This window comes from Caretta caretta, chromosome 7 (genome assembly GCF_965140235.1).
Source record: "Caretta caretta isolate rCarCar2 chromosome 7, rCarCar1.hap1, whole genome shotgun sequence".
Classification (NCBI taxonomy): domain Eukaryota; kingdom Metazoa; phylum Chordata; order Testudines; family Cheloniidae; genus Caretta; species Caretta caretta.
In genome coordinates, this window is record NC_134212.1 from 114611884 (window position 1) to 114628295 (window position 16412).

General features: G+C 42.1%; 1 protein-coding gene across 1 annotated transcript in view; it reads right to left on the bottom strand.

Annotated features, from left to right (window-relative positions):
* NHLRC2 (NHL repeat containing 2) overlaps window positions 1–16124 on the bottom strand; it is a 52549-nt gene extending 36425 nt beyond the window's left edge. The window contains exons 1-2 of the mRNA XM_048856153.2: window positions 15919–16124; window positions 9163–9315 (exon numbers count right to left, since the gene is read on the bottom strand). Coding sequence (XP_048712110.2) covers window positions 9163–9315; window positions 15919–16084 — 319 coding nt within the window. The 5' untranslated portion in view covers window positions 16085–16124. The remainder of the gene's footprint in view (window positions 1–9162; window positions 9316–15918) is intronic.
* Between the last annotated feature and the right edge of the window lie 288 nt (window positions 16125–16412).

The following is a 16412-nucleotide window of genomic DNA, read 5'->3' on the forward strand; positions in this document are numbered from 1 at the left end:
CTCTCACCACCTACCCCTACCCACCAGAGGCCAGCTGCAGGGTCCCCTCCCCAGCCCAGACACTCATATCCTCTGTGCTTCAGAGCCCAGCTGTGGGCTGCCCCAGCCAAGACACTCACAGATCCTATCTCCTAGAACCCAGGGATCCAGAGGAAGAAACAGCCTGATGCTGGGTCCTGGGCTTGCTTGGAGTTTCCTGCACGTCGCGGTCACCCTCCTTCAGGACATGCTGGAAACGGCAACTGCTGGAAAACCTCCCGTTCCCGCCCACTCCCCCCGGCCTTGTCTTTTATTTATGAGCTGGGGTTTGCCAGGTCCAGCATCCCCTAGTGGCAGCCAACATCTCTGCGGCCCATTTCTGTGGGGGAAAAAGGAAATTCTGTGTGCACAACATTAATTTTTGCAAAATTCTGCATTGCACAGTGGCACAGAATTCCCCCAAAAGTAAATAGTAACCCCATGTTTTCTTCCCAGCATTCAAAACATCTGGAATTATGGTTAATGTACATCCAGTTCGCTCCAGTTCCTAATTCAAAGATTCTAAGGACCCATTTAGCATGCAAAGCATTAAAGCTCCACTCTTTGTTTAGTATGTTCTGTATTATTTTGTAATGTCTCTATCTTTGAAGCATGATTCTGTTAACTATTGAGCACATTCCATCCACTCTACAGTGTCATGTACAATTATGGTGCCATATAAATAATGAGAGAAATTAACTGTTCCCCCTTTTTGATGTACTATGAGATAAAAAAGGCAATCCCTTCCCTTCTTGCTACAAAAAAGGAACTCAGCATACACAAATACAATATGGTTTTCTGTCTCCTGTTCCAGAAAAAGTAAGTTTCTGCTACAATGCATTTTTTACTGTTACTGCTCACTGGATTTGCTCTGTAAAGATGGCTGCCAAGCTAAAGTTGTTATTTTTGCTACACAGTTCCTGCCTTCATATAATTTTAAATAACATAAATGGTTTTGTGGTAGGAATCTAAGAAAGTTAGTTATTTCAATGATTTTTAATCTGCACTGGATTTAAATATATCCTACAATATGTGAGCCCATAGGAGATTTGGGTTTTTTCTTTTTAAAAGCCAATTTAATCTAAATTGTGCACACTATTGTATGAACTGATGAATGTGTTGCCATACACCCCAGATTAAAACCTTAGTTTCAAGGATTATACAAAAGCACAAATTTGGGCCTCTGCCAAACTGTTTATGAATATTAAAAAGTATTTCTTATAGAAATCCAACAGGCAATTTCTGGTCTACTGATAACATGAACTGAATATGCCCCAGGGTTTAAAATAACAGACTGAATGCCACTCTGAAAACAGAAATAGTGCTGCTACAGATACGAGCAAAAACCCATCCGATAAAGACCTCGTGTGGCATTTAGTCCAATGGAAAAAGTGAGCTTTATTTTGAGACAAACCCATTGAAGATCCATATAATAAAAGTGTGTATGTGCACGTAGATAGATTTGATGTTTCTGATCATCCTAAAACAACAGCTTCTTGTGTTCAGGCATCTAATGTCACAGCAGCATATTGCTAAAGTTCCATCATTCTGGTATCATACTGTTGTATGCTAAGATGGTACTTGCACCATGCGATCATAAAATAAACGTTAGAATGTCAAAAAATACTCTGAAGTTAGTGTACAGTACAATAATTTGAAAAAAGATACTCCCATGCATGTTTATGTGGCCATTAATGCATGTTTCCAGTAGTAGTAAAGCAGAAGGGAAAAGGCAGTGTGCCTTCAAATATCCAAATCATACATTAAGCCACAGAAACACCAAGTATTTTCACTCTTACAAAGTAACGAATGGGAGACAAGTAAATTCAGCTCCTGTTTCTTCTCACTCTCACCACCAACCTGCACCAACCTGCCACCCTCACTGTTCTGTCACCTTTTCCATCCCTTCTCTGGAAACAGCTCTCCTTCCCCTAACCCATTATCCCTAGTCATCACTGCCCCCCTTCATAGAGCAAGTTTCTCACTTCTGGTCTGCCAATCTCAGGGGTGGGCAAACTTTATGGCCCGAGGGCCACATCTGGGAATAGAAATTGTACGGCGGGCCATGAATGCTCACAAATTTGGGGTTGGGACGCGGGGGCGGGTGGTAGTGAGGGCTGTGGTTGGGGGTGTGGGCTCTGGGGTGGGGCCAGAAATTAGGAGTTCAGGGTGCAGGAGGGGGTTCTGGGCTGGGGTGGAGCTGGGAACGAGGAGTTTGGGGTGTAAGAGGGTGTTCCAAGCTGGGATCGAGAGGTTTGGAGGGCAGGAGGGGGTCAGGGCTGGGGGAGGGAGTGGAGGTGTGGGAAGAGGCTCAGGGGTGCAGGCTCCCAGCGGCACTTACTTCAAGCGGCTCCCGGAAGCAGCGGCATGTCCCTTCTCCGGCTCCTATGCGGCAGCGTAACCAGAAAGCTCTGCGCGCCGCTCCAATCACAGGCACTGCCCCTGCAGTTCCCACTGAAGCGATAGAGGGGGCCATTGGAGCGGGGCTATGCTGCGGCTTCCGGGAGCCGTGGTGCGGCCCCTGACCCTGCGCCCCGCTGGGAAATCCCCAGACTCTGCTCCCCAGCGGGAGCTCGCAGGCTGCTTAAAATGGCCCACAGTTTGAACCCCCCCCTCCCAGCCTGTCTTCTGCAAACCTCTTCAGCAGGGAAACTTCTAGGCATTAAGCCACCATCTCCCTTTGAGCTGCCTACCCGAAGCTATTTTTTGTCACAAGCAGTGGTGGAACCCTATAGCAGGGCAAAGCACTCAGGTAAATCAAAATTGGAGGTTTTTAGCAGCAAACAAGTCTGACTCTGCTTAAGAGCTGGTGGCATAGGTGTCAACTCCGTGAGTGCTCCGGGGAAAAAATGGTGCATGCTGAGCAGCCACCGGCAGCCCCTGCAGTGCCTCCCACCCGCTGGCAGCCCCGCCGATCAGAGCCTCACCCTCCCTTCCAGTGCCTCCTGCCTGCCACGATTGGCTGTTTTGTGGCATGCAGGAGGCGCTGGAGGGGAGGGAGAGGAGCAAAGGCGGGTGCCTTGGGAGAGGAGATGGAACAGGGTGAGAAGAGGCAGGGTGGGGATGTGGCCTTGGGGGAAAGGGTGAAGTGGGTGCTGCACCTGGGGCACAGCAGGGGTCGAGCACCCCTCCCAGCCTCTGGGTGGTGGGAAGAAGAAGTACCATTCCCATACCTATGCAGAGCAGAAATGCTGGGGTAGACATTAAAAGATCCCAAATCTCTTTTGGTCAGAACAGAACTTTCCCGCGGTGTATGGCCAAAACTTCCCCTACCCCTTCCATTGTGAAACAAGTTGTCCACCAGGCTGACATCCTCCATCATTTCAGTGATGCTGTATGTGTATAGTTTGCAAAGTGGTTTTGGACTCTTACGCACATAGGGTAATATTATGTAATGTATTATATCTACATTTCTAAGGTTTTTCTTATACACTGAACATCAGCCCATCGAGGCACTACATTAATAATCGTATCTTAACATTAATCAATCATATCTTAACATTCTTAAAATATTATCTCCATTTTACTGGACATATCTTTTCAGGGGGAATGTTTTAAAAAAGTTTAGGAGAGAAGAAGTAGAAACACACTGTACCATCTACATCAAATCTTTTCATTGTTTTTAAAAATCATTTTGTGTCCAACTCTGACTTTTTGAAGCTGTCTAGAGCTCTTCCTGAACTCCTATTTCAGACTCATTTCCCAATTCCTTAATCCTCGAAGGCCCAATCATTGCATTCAACAATTTGTTTAGCTTGCAGTCAATCTTTAGATTATTTTAGGAAACATACTGAAACAGTTTAACTTAAAAAATATCCCAGGTTTCTGGTGAAAGGTTACTGAAAGGAGAACAGTATGGCCAAAGAAGGCCTTTTAAAACTTTTTCTTCTTCTTCTTCTTCTTCTTGAAGCACACATCTGCTTTCTAAGTTCAACAGAGCTACAGTTGCAGGTGTGCATCGTTAAAGTTTTATTTACTAGAAGAGAAAGCTAAAACTGAGATCATATCCAACTCCTGACTCAGGTTTTCCACCAGAAGGTAAAGCATGAAAGGAGTTGTACCCACCCTTTAAGAGCTAAGAGGGCAGCAGTTGAGAGTGGGCGGATGGCTGGCTGGCTGGCTGTAGGGACACAAATGGAGTTTAAAACCTCCTGAACTTTAAGTTATATATGCTTTTAAAGCCTGAAGCATATAGATTTGAAAAACAAAATGTCTGTTAAAAAATTTCTATTTTAAAACCAAGCTTTCTTCACACTTTTTACTGCATTTTTTATGTTAGATGAATATTTTACATAAAATAGGTTAGTATTCCAATTTATTTTCCTTCTTTCTCCAGCCTTATTCTTCATCTCCCCAGGTTCACAAACTCTGATGTTGCTCTTGGTCCTTTTCTCCTTATTCAAATGATCGCTAAGTCTTGAGTCAATTTCCTGTTTAATATCAACACACACACACCTTCCTTCACTGTCACCACTACTAAAACCCTCGTTCTCTAACTTAAGAAATCTCTCACCTTGATTACTCTATTATTGTTTATATTGTAGTAGCACCTGCATTCACCATAATAGGCACAGTGCTAGGAAAGTTAAGTAAGTTATTATAATCAGAAAAAAACAGAACAGAAAAATTCCCCAACTTGGCATTCAGCCGAGTGCTAAGGACCCTAGTATGCTAATATAAAGCCATGAATTTCAAACATTTAATATAATAATAATTTTAATAAACAGAATCAATGGTGGAATCATATTGTAGGCAAAATTTAAGAACATGCAAAGAGCCTATTTGTGAAACAAAAGCAAAAGCCTTTTTCCCCCAGTGAGATCTGGTGGTGGAATGAGAAGTTCAAGAAGCTGTGAAAGAAAATAAAAAGTGTTTTAAACTTTGACAAATGAGGCTCCAACAGGAGGATTTTCAGCAGTGTAAAATACCCAAAAAGACAACAAAGAAAGAGGTGGTAGCCACTAAGCCTAAAGCCATGGAAGGCGTACATAGCCATCTTGAAATGAAGGAGGGTTTAGAAAAATACACAGAGTGGCAAAGACCTGTGATAAGAGAACTGAAGACATCAGTGAGATCAAAGTGGCAATATGCTGATCAATGCGAAACAGACTAAGGAACAGTGGAGAACTAACTTTGAACCGATTATGAATGAAGAGAATCTAAGAGAAGCATGCCAAATGATAAAACCAAGACAGGATCTGGTGGCACCAGTCATTCGAGTTGCAGAGGCATTGAGCAATAAGGAACATCAGAGCTCTCAGCCCCAATAGCATACCACCAGAAGTACACAAGTGCTTGGGGCAAGTAGGTCTGAACATATTGACATAACTGTTTCATAGCCTCATGAGGACTGAGAAGATGCCTGAAAAAAAAAAAAATTACCACCAATATTTAAGAGAAAAGGCTACACACAAGAATGTGGTAACTACTGCGCATTAAATTCACGAGCCACATGATGAAGATCTGGGAGAAAGTTATTGATAATAGACTTCAAAGAGCAGTAGAGGTCAGGACAATCAGATTTGACTCATGTCAGGACAGTCAACACTAGATGCTATCTTTGCAATAAGACTGCTTGTGAAAAAATATGGAGAGAAGAGAAAACGCTGCACACGGCATTCACTGAACTTGATAAGGCTTAGGACCACGTTCTGAGAGAAGTCATCCCAGTGACGCATTAGAATGAAATAGATACATGAAGGATGCATCAGACTCTTCCAGAACATGTCTGGGGGTGCTGCTACCACAGTGAGAAGACAAAGTAAACAGTTTCTAATAAGAGTCAGAGAACATCAAGGCTCGGAACTTAAGCCCTTTTTAATTCACATTGATGCCTGATGCACTTACAGAAAACATTCAGAGAGCGGCACCTTGGTGCATGCTTTTTGCAGATGATGTAGTGCTCATGGAGGAGAGCAAAGAGGAAGTGGGAGACTGAAAGAAAACCAAGGGCACACACGGCACGAAAATCAGCATAAATAAAAGAGAATATATGGTCTGTAGATCCCATGATACCTTGCAAGAAGACAATGAGACTAAGTCTGGGGAGGTCAGGCTCTAACAAAGGTACAGCAGTACAAGCACCTAGCTTCAAGAGTACAGGATAATGGTGAACTCAACAACGAACTTATAATAATCAGAATAGGAAAGACGTGGACGAAATGGAGAGAAGTGATCTGCAATAAAGAATGCCTGTCAATTGAAAAGTCAGGTCTACAAGACGCTAATTCTTATCAGCAAGTTAAAGAAGTATGGGCTGGATGAATGCACTATAAGGTAGGTAGAAAGTTGGCTAGATTGTCGGGCTCAACGGGTAGTGATCAATGGCTCCATGTCTAGTTGGCTGCTGGTGTCAAGTGGAGTGCCCCAGGGGTCGGTCCTGGGGCCGGTTTTGTTCAATATCTTCATAAATGATCTGGAGGATGGTGTGGATTGCACTCTCAGCAAATTTGCGGATGATACTAAACTAGGAGGAGTGGTAGATACGCTGGAGGGCAGGGATAGGATACAGACGGACCTAGACAAATTGGAGGATTGGGCCAAAAGAAATCTGATGAGGTTCAATAAGGATAAGTGCAGGGTCCTGCACTTAGGACGGAAGAACCCAATGCACAGCTACAGACTAGGGACCGAATGGCTAGGCAGCAGTTCTGCGAAAAAGGACCTAGGGGTGACAGTGGACAAGAAGCTGGATATGAGTCAGCAGCGTGCCCTTGTTGCCAAGAAGGCCAATGGCATTTTGGGATGTATAAGTAGGGGCATAGCAAGCAGATCGAGGGACGTGATCGTCCCCCTCTATTCGGCATTGGTGAGGCCTCATCTGGAGTACTGTGTCCAGTTTTGGGCCCCACACTACAAGAAGGATGTGGATAAATTGGAGAGAGTCCAGCGAAGGGCAACAAAAATGATTGGGGTCTGGAACACATGACTTATGAGGAGAGGCTGACGGAACTGGGATTGTTTAGTCTGCAGAAGAGAAGAATGAGGGGGGATTTGATAGCTGTTTTCAACTACCTGAGAGGTGGTTCCAAAGAGGATGGTTTTAGACTATTCTCAGTGGTAAAAGAGGACAGGACAAGGAGTAATGGTCTCAAGTTGCAGTGGGGGAGGTTTAGGTTGGATATTAGGAAAAACTTTTTCACTAGGAGGGTGGTGAAACACTGGAATGCGTTACCTAGGGAGGTGGTAGAATCTCCTTCCTTAGAAGTTTTTAAGGTCAGGCTTGACAAAGCCCTGTCTGGGATGATTTAATTGGGGATTGGACCTGCTTTGAGCAGGGGGTTGGACTAGATGACCTCCTAAGGTCCCTTCCAACCCTGATATTCTATGCTTCTAATTAAGCCTGCACTTTTGAATGGCTCTGAATGCACTGAGGAAGAGACAGGAGCAGAGCTTGAATACAGTGGAAATACAGATGGATGCTTGGAGTTACAAGGATGGATCATATTCAGAATGATTGAATTAGGGCAAGTGTGAAGGTGGTATCAGTTATAGAAAAGCTTAGATGTTTTAGGCATGTGAAAAGAAGATCGGAAGAATACATAGGAAACAGGGTGTTCAACTTAGGAGTGGAGGGTAACAGAAGACTTGAAGACAAAAACTAGATGGATGGATTTCATTCAAAATTATTTGATTAGCTGCAGAGTTTCCAAGGAACTGCTTCAAGACAGACTGGAATGGAGTGGAACTCGAAGAGTCAATGCCATATAGATAAGACTAAGGCTAGAAGCAGAAGAAGAAAAGATATACTATTCACAGAAATACCAGTGCCATCTTACACAGCACTTTTTGCTTAAACCTTTCCTGCCACTCCAGAACAGCCCATTTTCTGCGTGTCAATCACTTCCCCGTCCCACCTAAAGTTAGCTTCTCTCACAAATTGCAGTTACAGTATTTCCTCACTGGCAACTTCTCCACAACTTCTTGCATCTCTACCATTGTACCAAGTATTGTATTTCTCTGAAATAAGCTATAAATTCTTCAGGGCAGGGAACTTCTCTTTTTAAGTCTTCTGAAAAGAGCTATGTGTATTTATTACAGCATATAAACAACAGTACTTTATGCAAGACTAGCTAAGTTTTAGTACTCTAACTGAAGTGAACAATGCAATAAAGTTAAATATCAACAAGATAACTAATAAGAGAGGTGCATGGGAGGGTTAAACATAATAAATCTTCATAGTTTGTAACAAAGAGTTGAAGAATGAAATTAGTTTCAATCCTCCTCATCTCATCAGAAGAAAATACCTTTCCAATATGTCATAAAAAGTGTCCATCACAGGTTAGAAGCATTTAGGAGCCTGCGTAAGAATGCAATTCTCCTCTTCTGACTCATCCTGATGTCAGGAGATCAGAATTTTGCTTAAAGATGGAGGGCAATTACTACCCATCTATGTAGCTTGAAAGCTTGACTCTCCCACCAAACAGAAGTTGGTCCTGTAAAAGATATTACCTGTCTACCCTAGTCAAGAAAGATAGTAGGCAGATTTTCTCTCCAACCAGAATTTAAGGAGGAAGAGATGAAATGCGTCTCTGGATCAAAGAAGAGTAGGAGTGGAGGTGAGGAGGTCCTACAGGAAAAACCGTAGGAACAGCCAAATTTGGGAAAAAGCTTTAGCTCAGGTTTCTGTTTTGTTGTTATTGCAGTCACTAATAAAACCAAACCCCAGGAATGGTGTAAGTATAGATCATCCACAATGTACGTATACTCTGATCAGAGCAGGTAGGGAACCTCATCTACTTAAAATCAGATTTTTTTTTTTTAACCTATCAAGCCTTGAAAGCAAATTCAGCGGAACACATATGTCTAGAAATTCAGGGCCCGGTTCTTGCACCCTTACTCACATTGAGTAGTACCTTACTCTGCAAACAGCCCTATTTATGAGAGTAGCAGACCTGGACTTTTACGTATTAATATCGCTTTTCTAAATTCACAGGTGCAACAACTGCCAAATGTAACACCTTTCAGAAGTGCTGTGGGAGTACATACAGTCGTCCTTTTTTCAGGCTACCATAGATTAGAAGGTACTTTTAGACACCACTGAAGTCTTGCCAAGTGTTTAGTAACCAGCAACAAAGTGACTCAGCTACTCCACCTGTGACATTGCTAAGAAATTCTATTCCAAGCAAACTAAAGCACTGATACCTTTATCACAGTACTTGTGCTCTAAGGCATGGAGGTCAGGCAGCAGGTGTATGCAGTTGATGCAGCAGTAAGTGAAGAAATCCAAAACCACCACTTTTCCGCAAAGGTCTTTGTACAGAGAAATGGGACCGTCAGTGTTCAGCCACTCTAAATCTGGAATTTAGAAAACAGAGGTACTCAGTTAATTAAAGAATGAAAGAACAGATGACAGCGTTCAACATTCTTGGTACACTTCAGTACAATATAAAACATAACTTTCTATGCAAACAGGAAGGCAAGCCAAAAATCTTACAGATGGTAAATGTGTTTTTATGATCTGTAATTCTTCATAATTAATTATTTTAAAGGAACATTAGTGTACAGTTAGAAATCTAACTTAGGCTAATGATAATTCACAGATAAACCTTAGAAACATTTGTTCTGTTCAGAAAATATGATCTCCAAAACGCAACCACACGAGAAAGATGCAATGAACAGATATTTAGAAATAACTGATGTTAGTAAATTAAAGACCTGCTGAACTTTGTTGTTAATGACTTATAAAGATGTAAAATCTCCTACTGAAAGAATATTTCAATAACCTGTGCTATGTTTCTGTTTTTGTTCCCCTTAAATTTTACTGTAACAATATTAAACGACAGCTACAAATATCTGTTTACTTACTAATTTTCAATAACAAAAACTACTATTCCAATAAGAAGTGACTTCCCAAGGACAGATGGGAAGTCAGTAACAAAGCTAGGAATCAGAGTGGTAGCCATGTTAGTCTGTATCAGCAAAAACAACGAAGAGTACTTGTGGCACCTTAGAGACTAACCAATTTATTTGGGCACAAGCTTTCGTGTGCTAAAACGCATTTCATCAGATGCATGGAGTGGAAAATACAGTAGGCAGGTATATATACACAGTACATGAAAAGGGAGTTGCCTTACCAAGTGGGGGATAGGATTTTTAATTGAATTGTCTCGTTAGCACTATCTCACAATCATATGCTTTAAACAGTAGAAAACACTTCTTCTGAAAATACTAAAGATCAACATATGGGTGGGATTTTCAAAAGAGCTTAGGTGATTTAGGACAATAAATGTTATTATATTTTTGAATGAGACTTGTGCTCCCAAGCCACTTAGGCACTTCTGAAAATTCCATTTTATGACTACTTCAACAGACTAGACTCTCATCAGCCCATAGGCTCCGGGACAATCCTGCTATTGAAGTAAATAGGAGTTATGCCTTTTCCTTCACTAAGAGGACTGGGCCTTAGCTACATATTTACAGCACTGGTAACGTTAATGGCACTTATTCACATAAGCTAAGAAGAGTCTATTTACACTACCAGACCATCAATTATTAAAAACCGCAACAGAATGAGATTTATACTTTATGGAGTACTTCTCTTACTGGAGTTAAAGTATCTTTCATGAGCTGGATACAAATATGCAGGGAATAGAAAACATTTGCTATTTATTTGTGCTGCTTTTCAGGCCCTGACAAAAAGCACAGGGGAGCAGGACTAACCTATCAGTGACCAGCCCAAGGTGAGCTTGCACATAAGTGGCAGAACTGAGAATGGAATCCAAGAATCCTAAATCTAGCTAGCAGCTCATATTGCCTCATTAGTCACAAATCAAATGCACTCCCATGATGGATACTTTCATTTTAACCTATCCAATGCTGCTTTTTGAATTTTATACATTTAGGCCTCAACCCAGCAAACTGCTCCATATGGTAAGGTTGCCAGGCATCCGGTTCCAGTCGAGAGGGGACCCTAATAGCTCAGGTCAGCACCGCTGACCGAGCCATTAAAAGTTCTGTCGATGGTGCAGCAGAGGCAAGACAGGCTCCCTGCCAGCTCCACACAGCTCCCTGGAAGCAGCTGGCATGTCCCTCCGGTGCCTAGGCGCAGGTGCGATCAGGGAAGTGTCGCGTGCTGACTCTGCCCCCAGCGCCAGCTCCCACTGGCCAGGAACCGCAGTCCATGGGAGCTGCGGGGGCGGCGCCTGCAGGGGCAGTGCCTGTGGGGGCAGGCAGCATGGCTCCACGAAGGGGCTGGAAATGCTAGCCGCTTCCTGGAGTGGCATGGAGCCAGGGCAGGCAGGGAGCCTACCTTAGCCCCGCTGCATCGCCAACTGGAAGCCACCTAAGGTAAGTGCCGCCTGGCCAGAGTCTGCACCCTGAACCTTCTCCTGCACCCCAACCCCAGATTGGAACCCCCTCCTTGAGCCTGCACCCCAAACACCCCCCCCGTACGCCAATCCCTAGCCCCAGCCCTGAGTCCCCTCCTGCACCCAAACTCCCTCCTAGACCCCACACGCACACCCCAACCCCCGGCCTGAGTCAGTATGGCTCTGTGTAGGTAAACCCTCTTGCAGTATTTAAGACTCCAGCATGTGAGGCTGGTATCACTGACTTGGTATGTGGAGTGTAAAGAACATAAAAAAGATCAAAGAAGACAAGTAGGGAGAGGAAGAGTGGTGAACGGTCTTAAAATTGAGAACAAGAACTTCATGCAATGTAACAGGGGAAGCTCAGGAAAGATTCAATGAGGCGGTCACAGTGATCAACAAGGACAAAGTATGAGTATGGTATCAGATATATTGGAGACAAAAACAGACAGGTCTTTTCATAAATAATGAAACTGCTAATAAACGTCTTTATTCTTATTTTCTTTTAAAGTAGCCTAAGATCTAGGAAAGGCTGGGGAGAATCTGTCAAACTGTCTCCACACATACAACAGGAGGAAAAATGTGGAAACTGGAGAGGAAAAAACAACCTACAATTGTAGTTTAAATTACACATGACAAAATTCTTCCTCTCAAAACTGAACAAAAGATGGTTTGACCATTCGCTCTCACTACATGAGCGTTCCCATTGACAATAGTGGTATCTTGAACATCTGCCATGGAGATCAAAGTAAATAATTTTGCTTTATTTTAGTATTAGATGGATACATATGAAGAGGTTTTCATTTAAATACTGTAAATAGCGTATCAGGGCAGAAATGGGACATCATCCTTTAGGGTTTGGGAAAAATCCTGAAGCAGTCCTTAAATCTATTATAGAAAAATTACAGTATTTGTGTGGGAAAGAACAAGCCTGGAAGTCTGTATAATGCCAAGTAGTTGTGGTGAAGTTATTTGTTTAAGGTCCCCTGTTAAATAATTAGTAAATTCTAGCTTTGCATTTAAGAAGCAATAGCATTTTTCAATTGCTTAGGAGCCCAAATACTCCTAGTGTAGATATGCAGAATAAAAGTCAAAGAAGCTCCAACAGTTTCCTGGCTTGAGGTAGCTCCACACTCCAATTTACAACAGCTCGGGATCTGGACCATATTCTTTTAGATACTTTTTGACATTAAAAGAATTTAACCTAATAAAGGAAGGTTGTCTGTCCATTATACTATTTCAAATATAATGTTTACTCATAGAACTTCCCTTGACTTTATCACTAGCAGTAAATCAAGTGAACAATATTAACATAAGAAACATAAATGGTCGGAATAAACTGTCAGGAATAAATGGTCAGTTTTCAGAATGAAGAGAGGTAAATGACAGGGTCCCCCAAGGATCTGTACTAGGACCCGGGCTGTTCAACATATTCTTAAATGATCTAGAAAAAGGGGAAAACAGTGAGGTGACAAAATTTGCAGATGGTACAAAATTACTCAAGATACTTAAGTCCAAACCAGACTGCGAAGAGTTACAAAGGGATCTCACAAAACTGGGTGATTGGGCAACAAAATGGCAGATAAAATTCAATGTTGATAAATGCAAAGTAATGCACACTGGAAAACATAATTCCAACTATACATACAAAATAAAATGATGGCATCTAAATTAGCTGTTACCACTCAAGAAAGAAATCTTGGAATCACTGTGGCTACTTCTCTGAAAACATTTGGTCCGTGTGCAGCGGCAGTCAAAAAAGCTAATGGAATGTTAGGAACCATTAGGAAAGGGATAGAAAAATAAAACAAATATCAATATAAATCCATGGTATGCCCACACCTTGAATACTGCATCCAATTCTGGTTGCTACATCTCAAAAAAATACATTAGAATTGGAAAAGGAACAGAGAAGGGTTTAAAAAAAAATTAGGGGCATGGATCAGCTTCCACGTGAAGAGAGATTAAAAAGACTAGGACTGTTCAGCCTGGAGAAGAGATTACTAAGGTGGGATAGGATAAAAGTCTATAAAATCATGAATGGTGTGGAGAAAGTGAATAAGGAAGTGTTATTTATCTCTTCATGTAGCACAAGAACAAGGGTTCAGCCAATGAAGTTAATAGGGAGCAGGTTTAAAATAAACAAACGGAAGTACTTCTTCATACAAATCCCAGTCAATCAGTGGAACTCGTTGCCAGATGTTGTGAATGCCGAAAGTAAAATGGGATTAAAAAAAAATTGGGTAAATTCGTGGGGGTAGGTCCATTAATTGCAATTAGCCAAGATGGCTAAGCCTCTGACTGCCAGATGCTGGGACTGGACAGCAGGGGATCCATCACTCGATAATTGTCCTGTTCTGTTCATTCCCCCTGAAACATCTGGCATTGGCCACTGTCAGTAGACAGGATACTGGGCTATGTGGACCTTTGGTCTGACCCAGTAATGCCGTTCGTATGTTTTTTATGCAAAATAATAAAAGTCAAAGAAGCTCCAACAGTTTTCTGGTTAGCGAACAATACTATTATGTGGCTATTAATATTATCTTAAGTCAGCCAAAGGATATTTAGGGACCAGCATAGGCAGTTTTCCAAAAGGATTTGAAAAATTACTAGCCCACACGTAAGATCTACTTGCTGATCCTTACCATAATGACGAAAATTCTACTGCAGTGTTTCAGGAGCCAAATTAGCAATCAACGTTACTCAAAAGAGCCACAGTAGTGTGAATTCATGGTTTCATTTACTGTAGTACTATATAGTCATATTTAAATGGTATGACAGGGAAAATATTTAGTTTTCATATATTATTCTCACAGCAAAATGACTGGCCAACTATTATTATTATTTTATCAGCTAGAATTGGTTAATAAACATAGTAAAAACATCCTGACGGTTAATAACTTAGATTGATTAATAATTAAATAACACAGTGTTTTAATATTATGTGCTGCAATAAATAGGCATTTGTGGCTCGCAAGCCCCAGTCTGAGTATCACTGCTCTAATGATATTTTACCCAGCCATTAGTACTTGTTACAAGCAAATGGATAAGTAAAGATTTGAAGAGATGTTTCAAGATCTGCTGTCTTGCAAACAACCAAGGCTACAATTTTTAATTTGTTTCACCACAGTTTGAAAACTTGGAGCTGCTTCCTTTTTGGCCGGAATGGCAATAACACAAAGTGGGGCATTTAGAGAGAAGCTCAGCGGGGATCCTGGAAAGGGAGAAAAACAATTTAACAGATAAGTGTCTTTCTTGCTACAATATTTAACACTTACTATTTTACTGAAGTTTAAGTCTTCAGTATCAAAGACATGAATATCACTAAAAACATTTTAATTCCATCATTTTTTTACACTTTGTCTCTGAAGATATACAAGTGTCAAAAAAAGGTAATAAACATTTATTTGAATTAATAAAAAAGTTACGACAAGTGATTAGAGCAATGGATTTTACACCCAGCCTGCTGGGTTGTATTCCCACATGAGGATAATTATACTACTTACCCTACTATTTCTTGACTGCTATTAAATCAAGGACACTGTGTTTACACCTCCCTGTGTGTTTACTACAATGCACCAGATAACAGAACTGCTAACCAAACCCCAGCATTAAAAATAACGGGGCAGATCCCTCCCCTCCAAAACCATGAGATTGGCTAAAAATAATTTTTAATGGTGTTCTGTTTATTTACCTTTTGACTGGAGTCTTTGGTTCACATTTCTTGCAACCACGAGGGTGAATTTTTTTTCATACTTTTTTAAAGAAAATCTAAGATTCCCAATTAATAACCTGATTCCAGCAGCTAGGGCTTAAAGAAAAACACCAAACACTGAAATACTGACAATAAAATTGTGAGAGCTAGCAACACTGAAGTCTGGTGCATTTTTATCTCAAGGCAGTGCCATTGTGTTTGCTTAACTTTTTATTCTTGGAGACCTGTCTTTATTCTACAACTAGGAAAACAGAGGCCACAACGTTAACCTAACTGCTCATGATCAGGAAAAAAGGCAGATAACTAGATGGAGAGAAAAGAGGGATGACTACTCAGAGCTTCCTGTCATCCAGTCCTGTGCCTCTCATGCTCACAGACCACCCACCTCCTGGAGCATACAGAAAGGAGTGTTAGTAGCAGCCGTGTTAGTCTGTATCTGCAAAAAGAAAAGGAGGACTTGTGGCACCTTAGAGACGAACATATGTATTTGAGCATAAATCCGATGAAGTGAGCTGTAGCTCACGAAAGCTTATGCTCAGATACATTTGTTAGTCTCTAAGGTGCCACAAGTCCTCCTTTTCTTTTTACAGAAAGGAGTGGGATTAGAACTCAGGGCTTATCATCTCCCAGTCCTGTATACCCAGAAAATGAATCATGGCAATTGATTTTCTCACACCAGCCCAACTCTCTGGGTGCGATTCCTAGGGCCTTGGCGGCAAGTGCCAGAGGCCATCTGGGGGGACGGGGAGGGAGGTGACAACAACCCAGAGCGGCATGCCGGTGTCGCGTTATAGTAGGGCGCCACCTCACCGCCTCGCAGTCCGACGTCAGCGGCTTCACCGTGGCACCAGCCCCCAGCCCTCGCCTATCACCCACCTCCTCCAAAGTCGGGGACCCTGAGGTCCTGCTCCCAGCTGTCCACCTTCCTCAGGTACTGGTAGACCAGGTTGTCCTTCTCTTGAGGGGTCAGGGCGTCCAGCAAGGCATACTCCAGCTGGGTCTGGGCAGGCAGGAGCCCAGGGAGGCCGCCACCCGCCGCCATGTTGTCTCCCTGCCTGGCCGGTGTAACGACAGACACTGTTTACTGAACTGCCTTTTTCTCTCGGCGTATTCGACACCCACACCTTCCATTTCTTCGAACGATAGGAACAACAACAAACGGGAGATGTGTCTTTTTAAAAATCACTAATTTAAAATAATAAAAAGGTCCTATATTTTTAAAGCAAAACAAACGTTTAATTTTTGAAAAGATTAAAACCACCCTTCATATTTCCAGTAGCATATTCGTCAAACAAACACAAAAAAATCCCAGTGGTAGTTTCGGCTCAGCAGATTCGACGCAGCACATTTGGTCAGCCGGTTATTGAAAA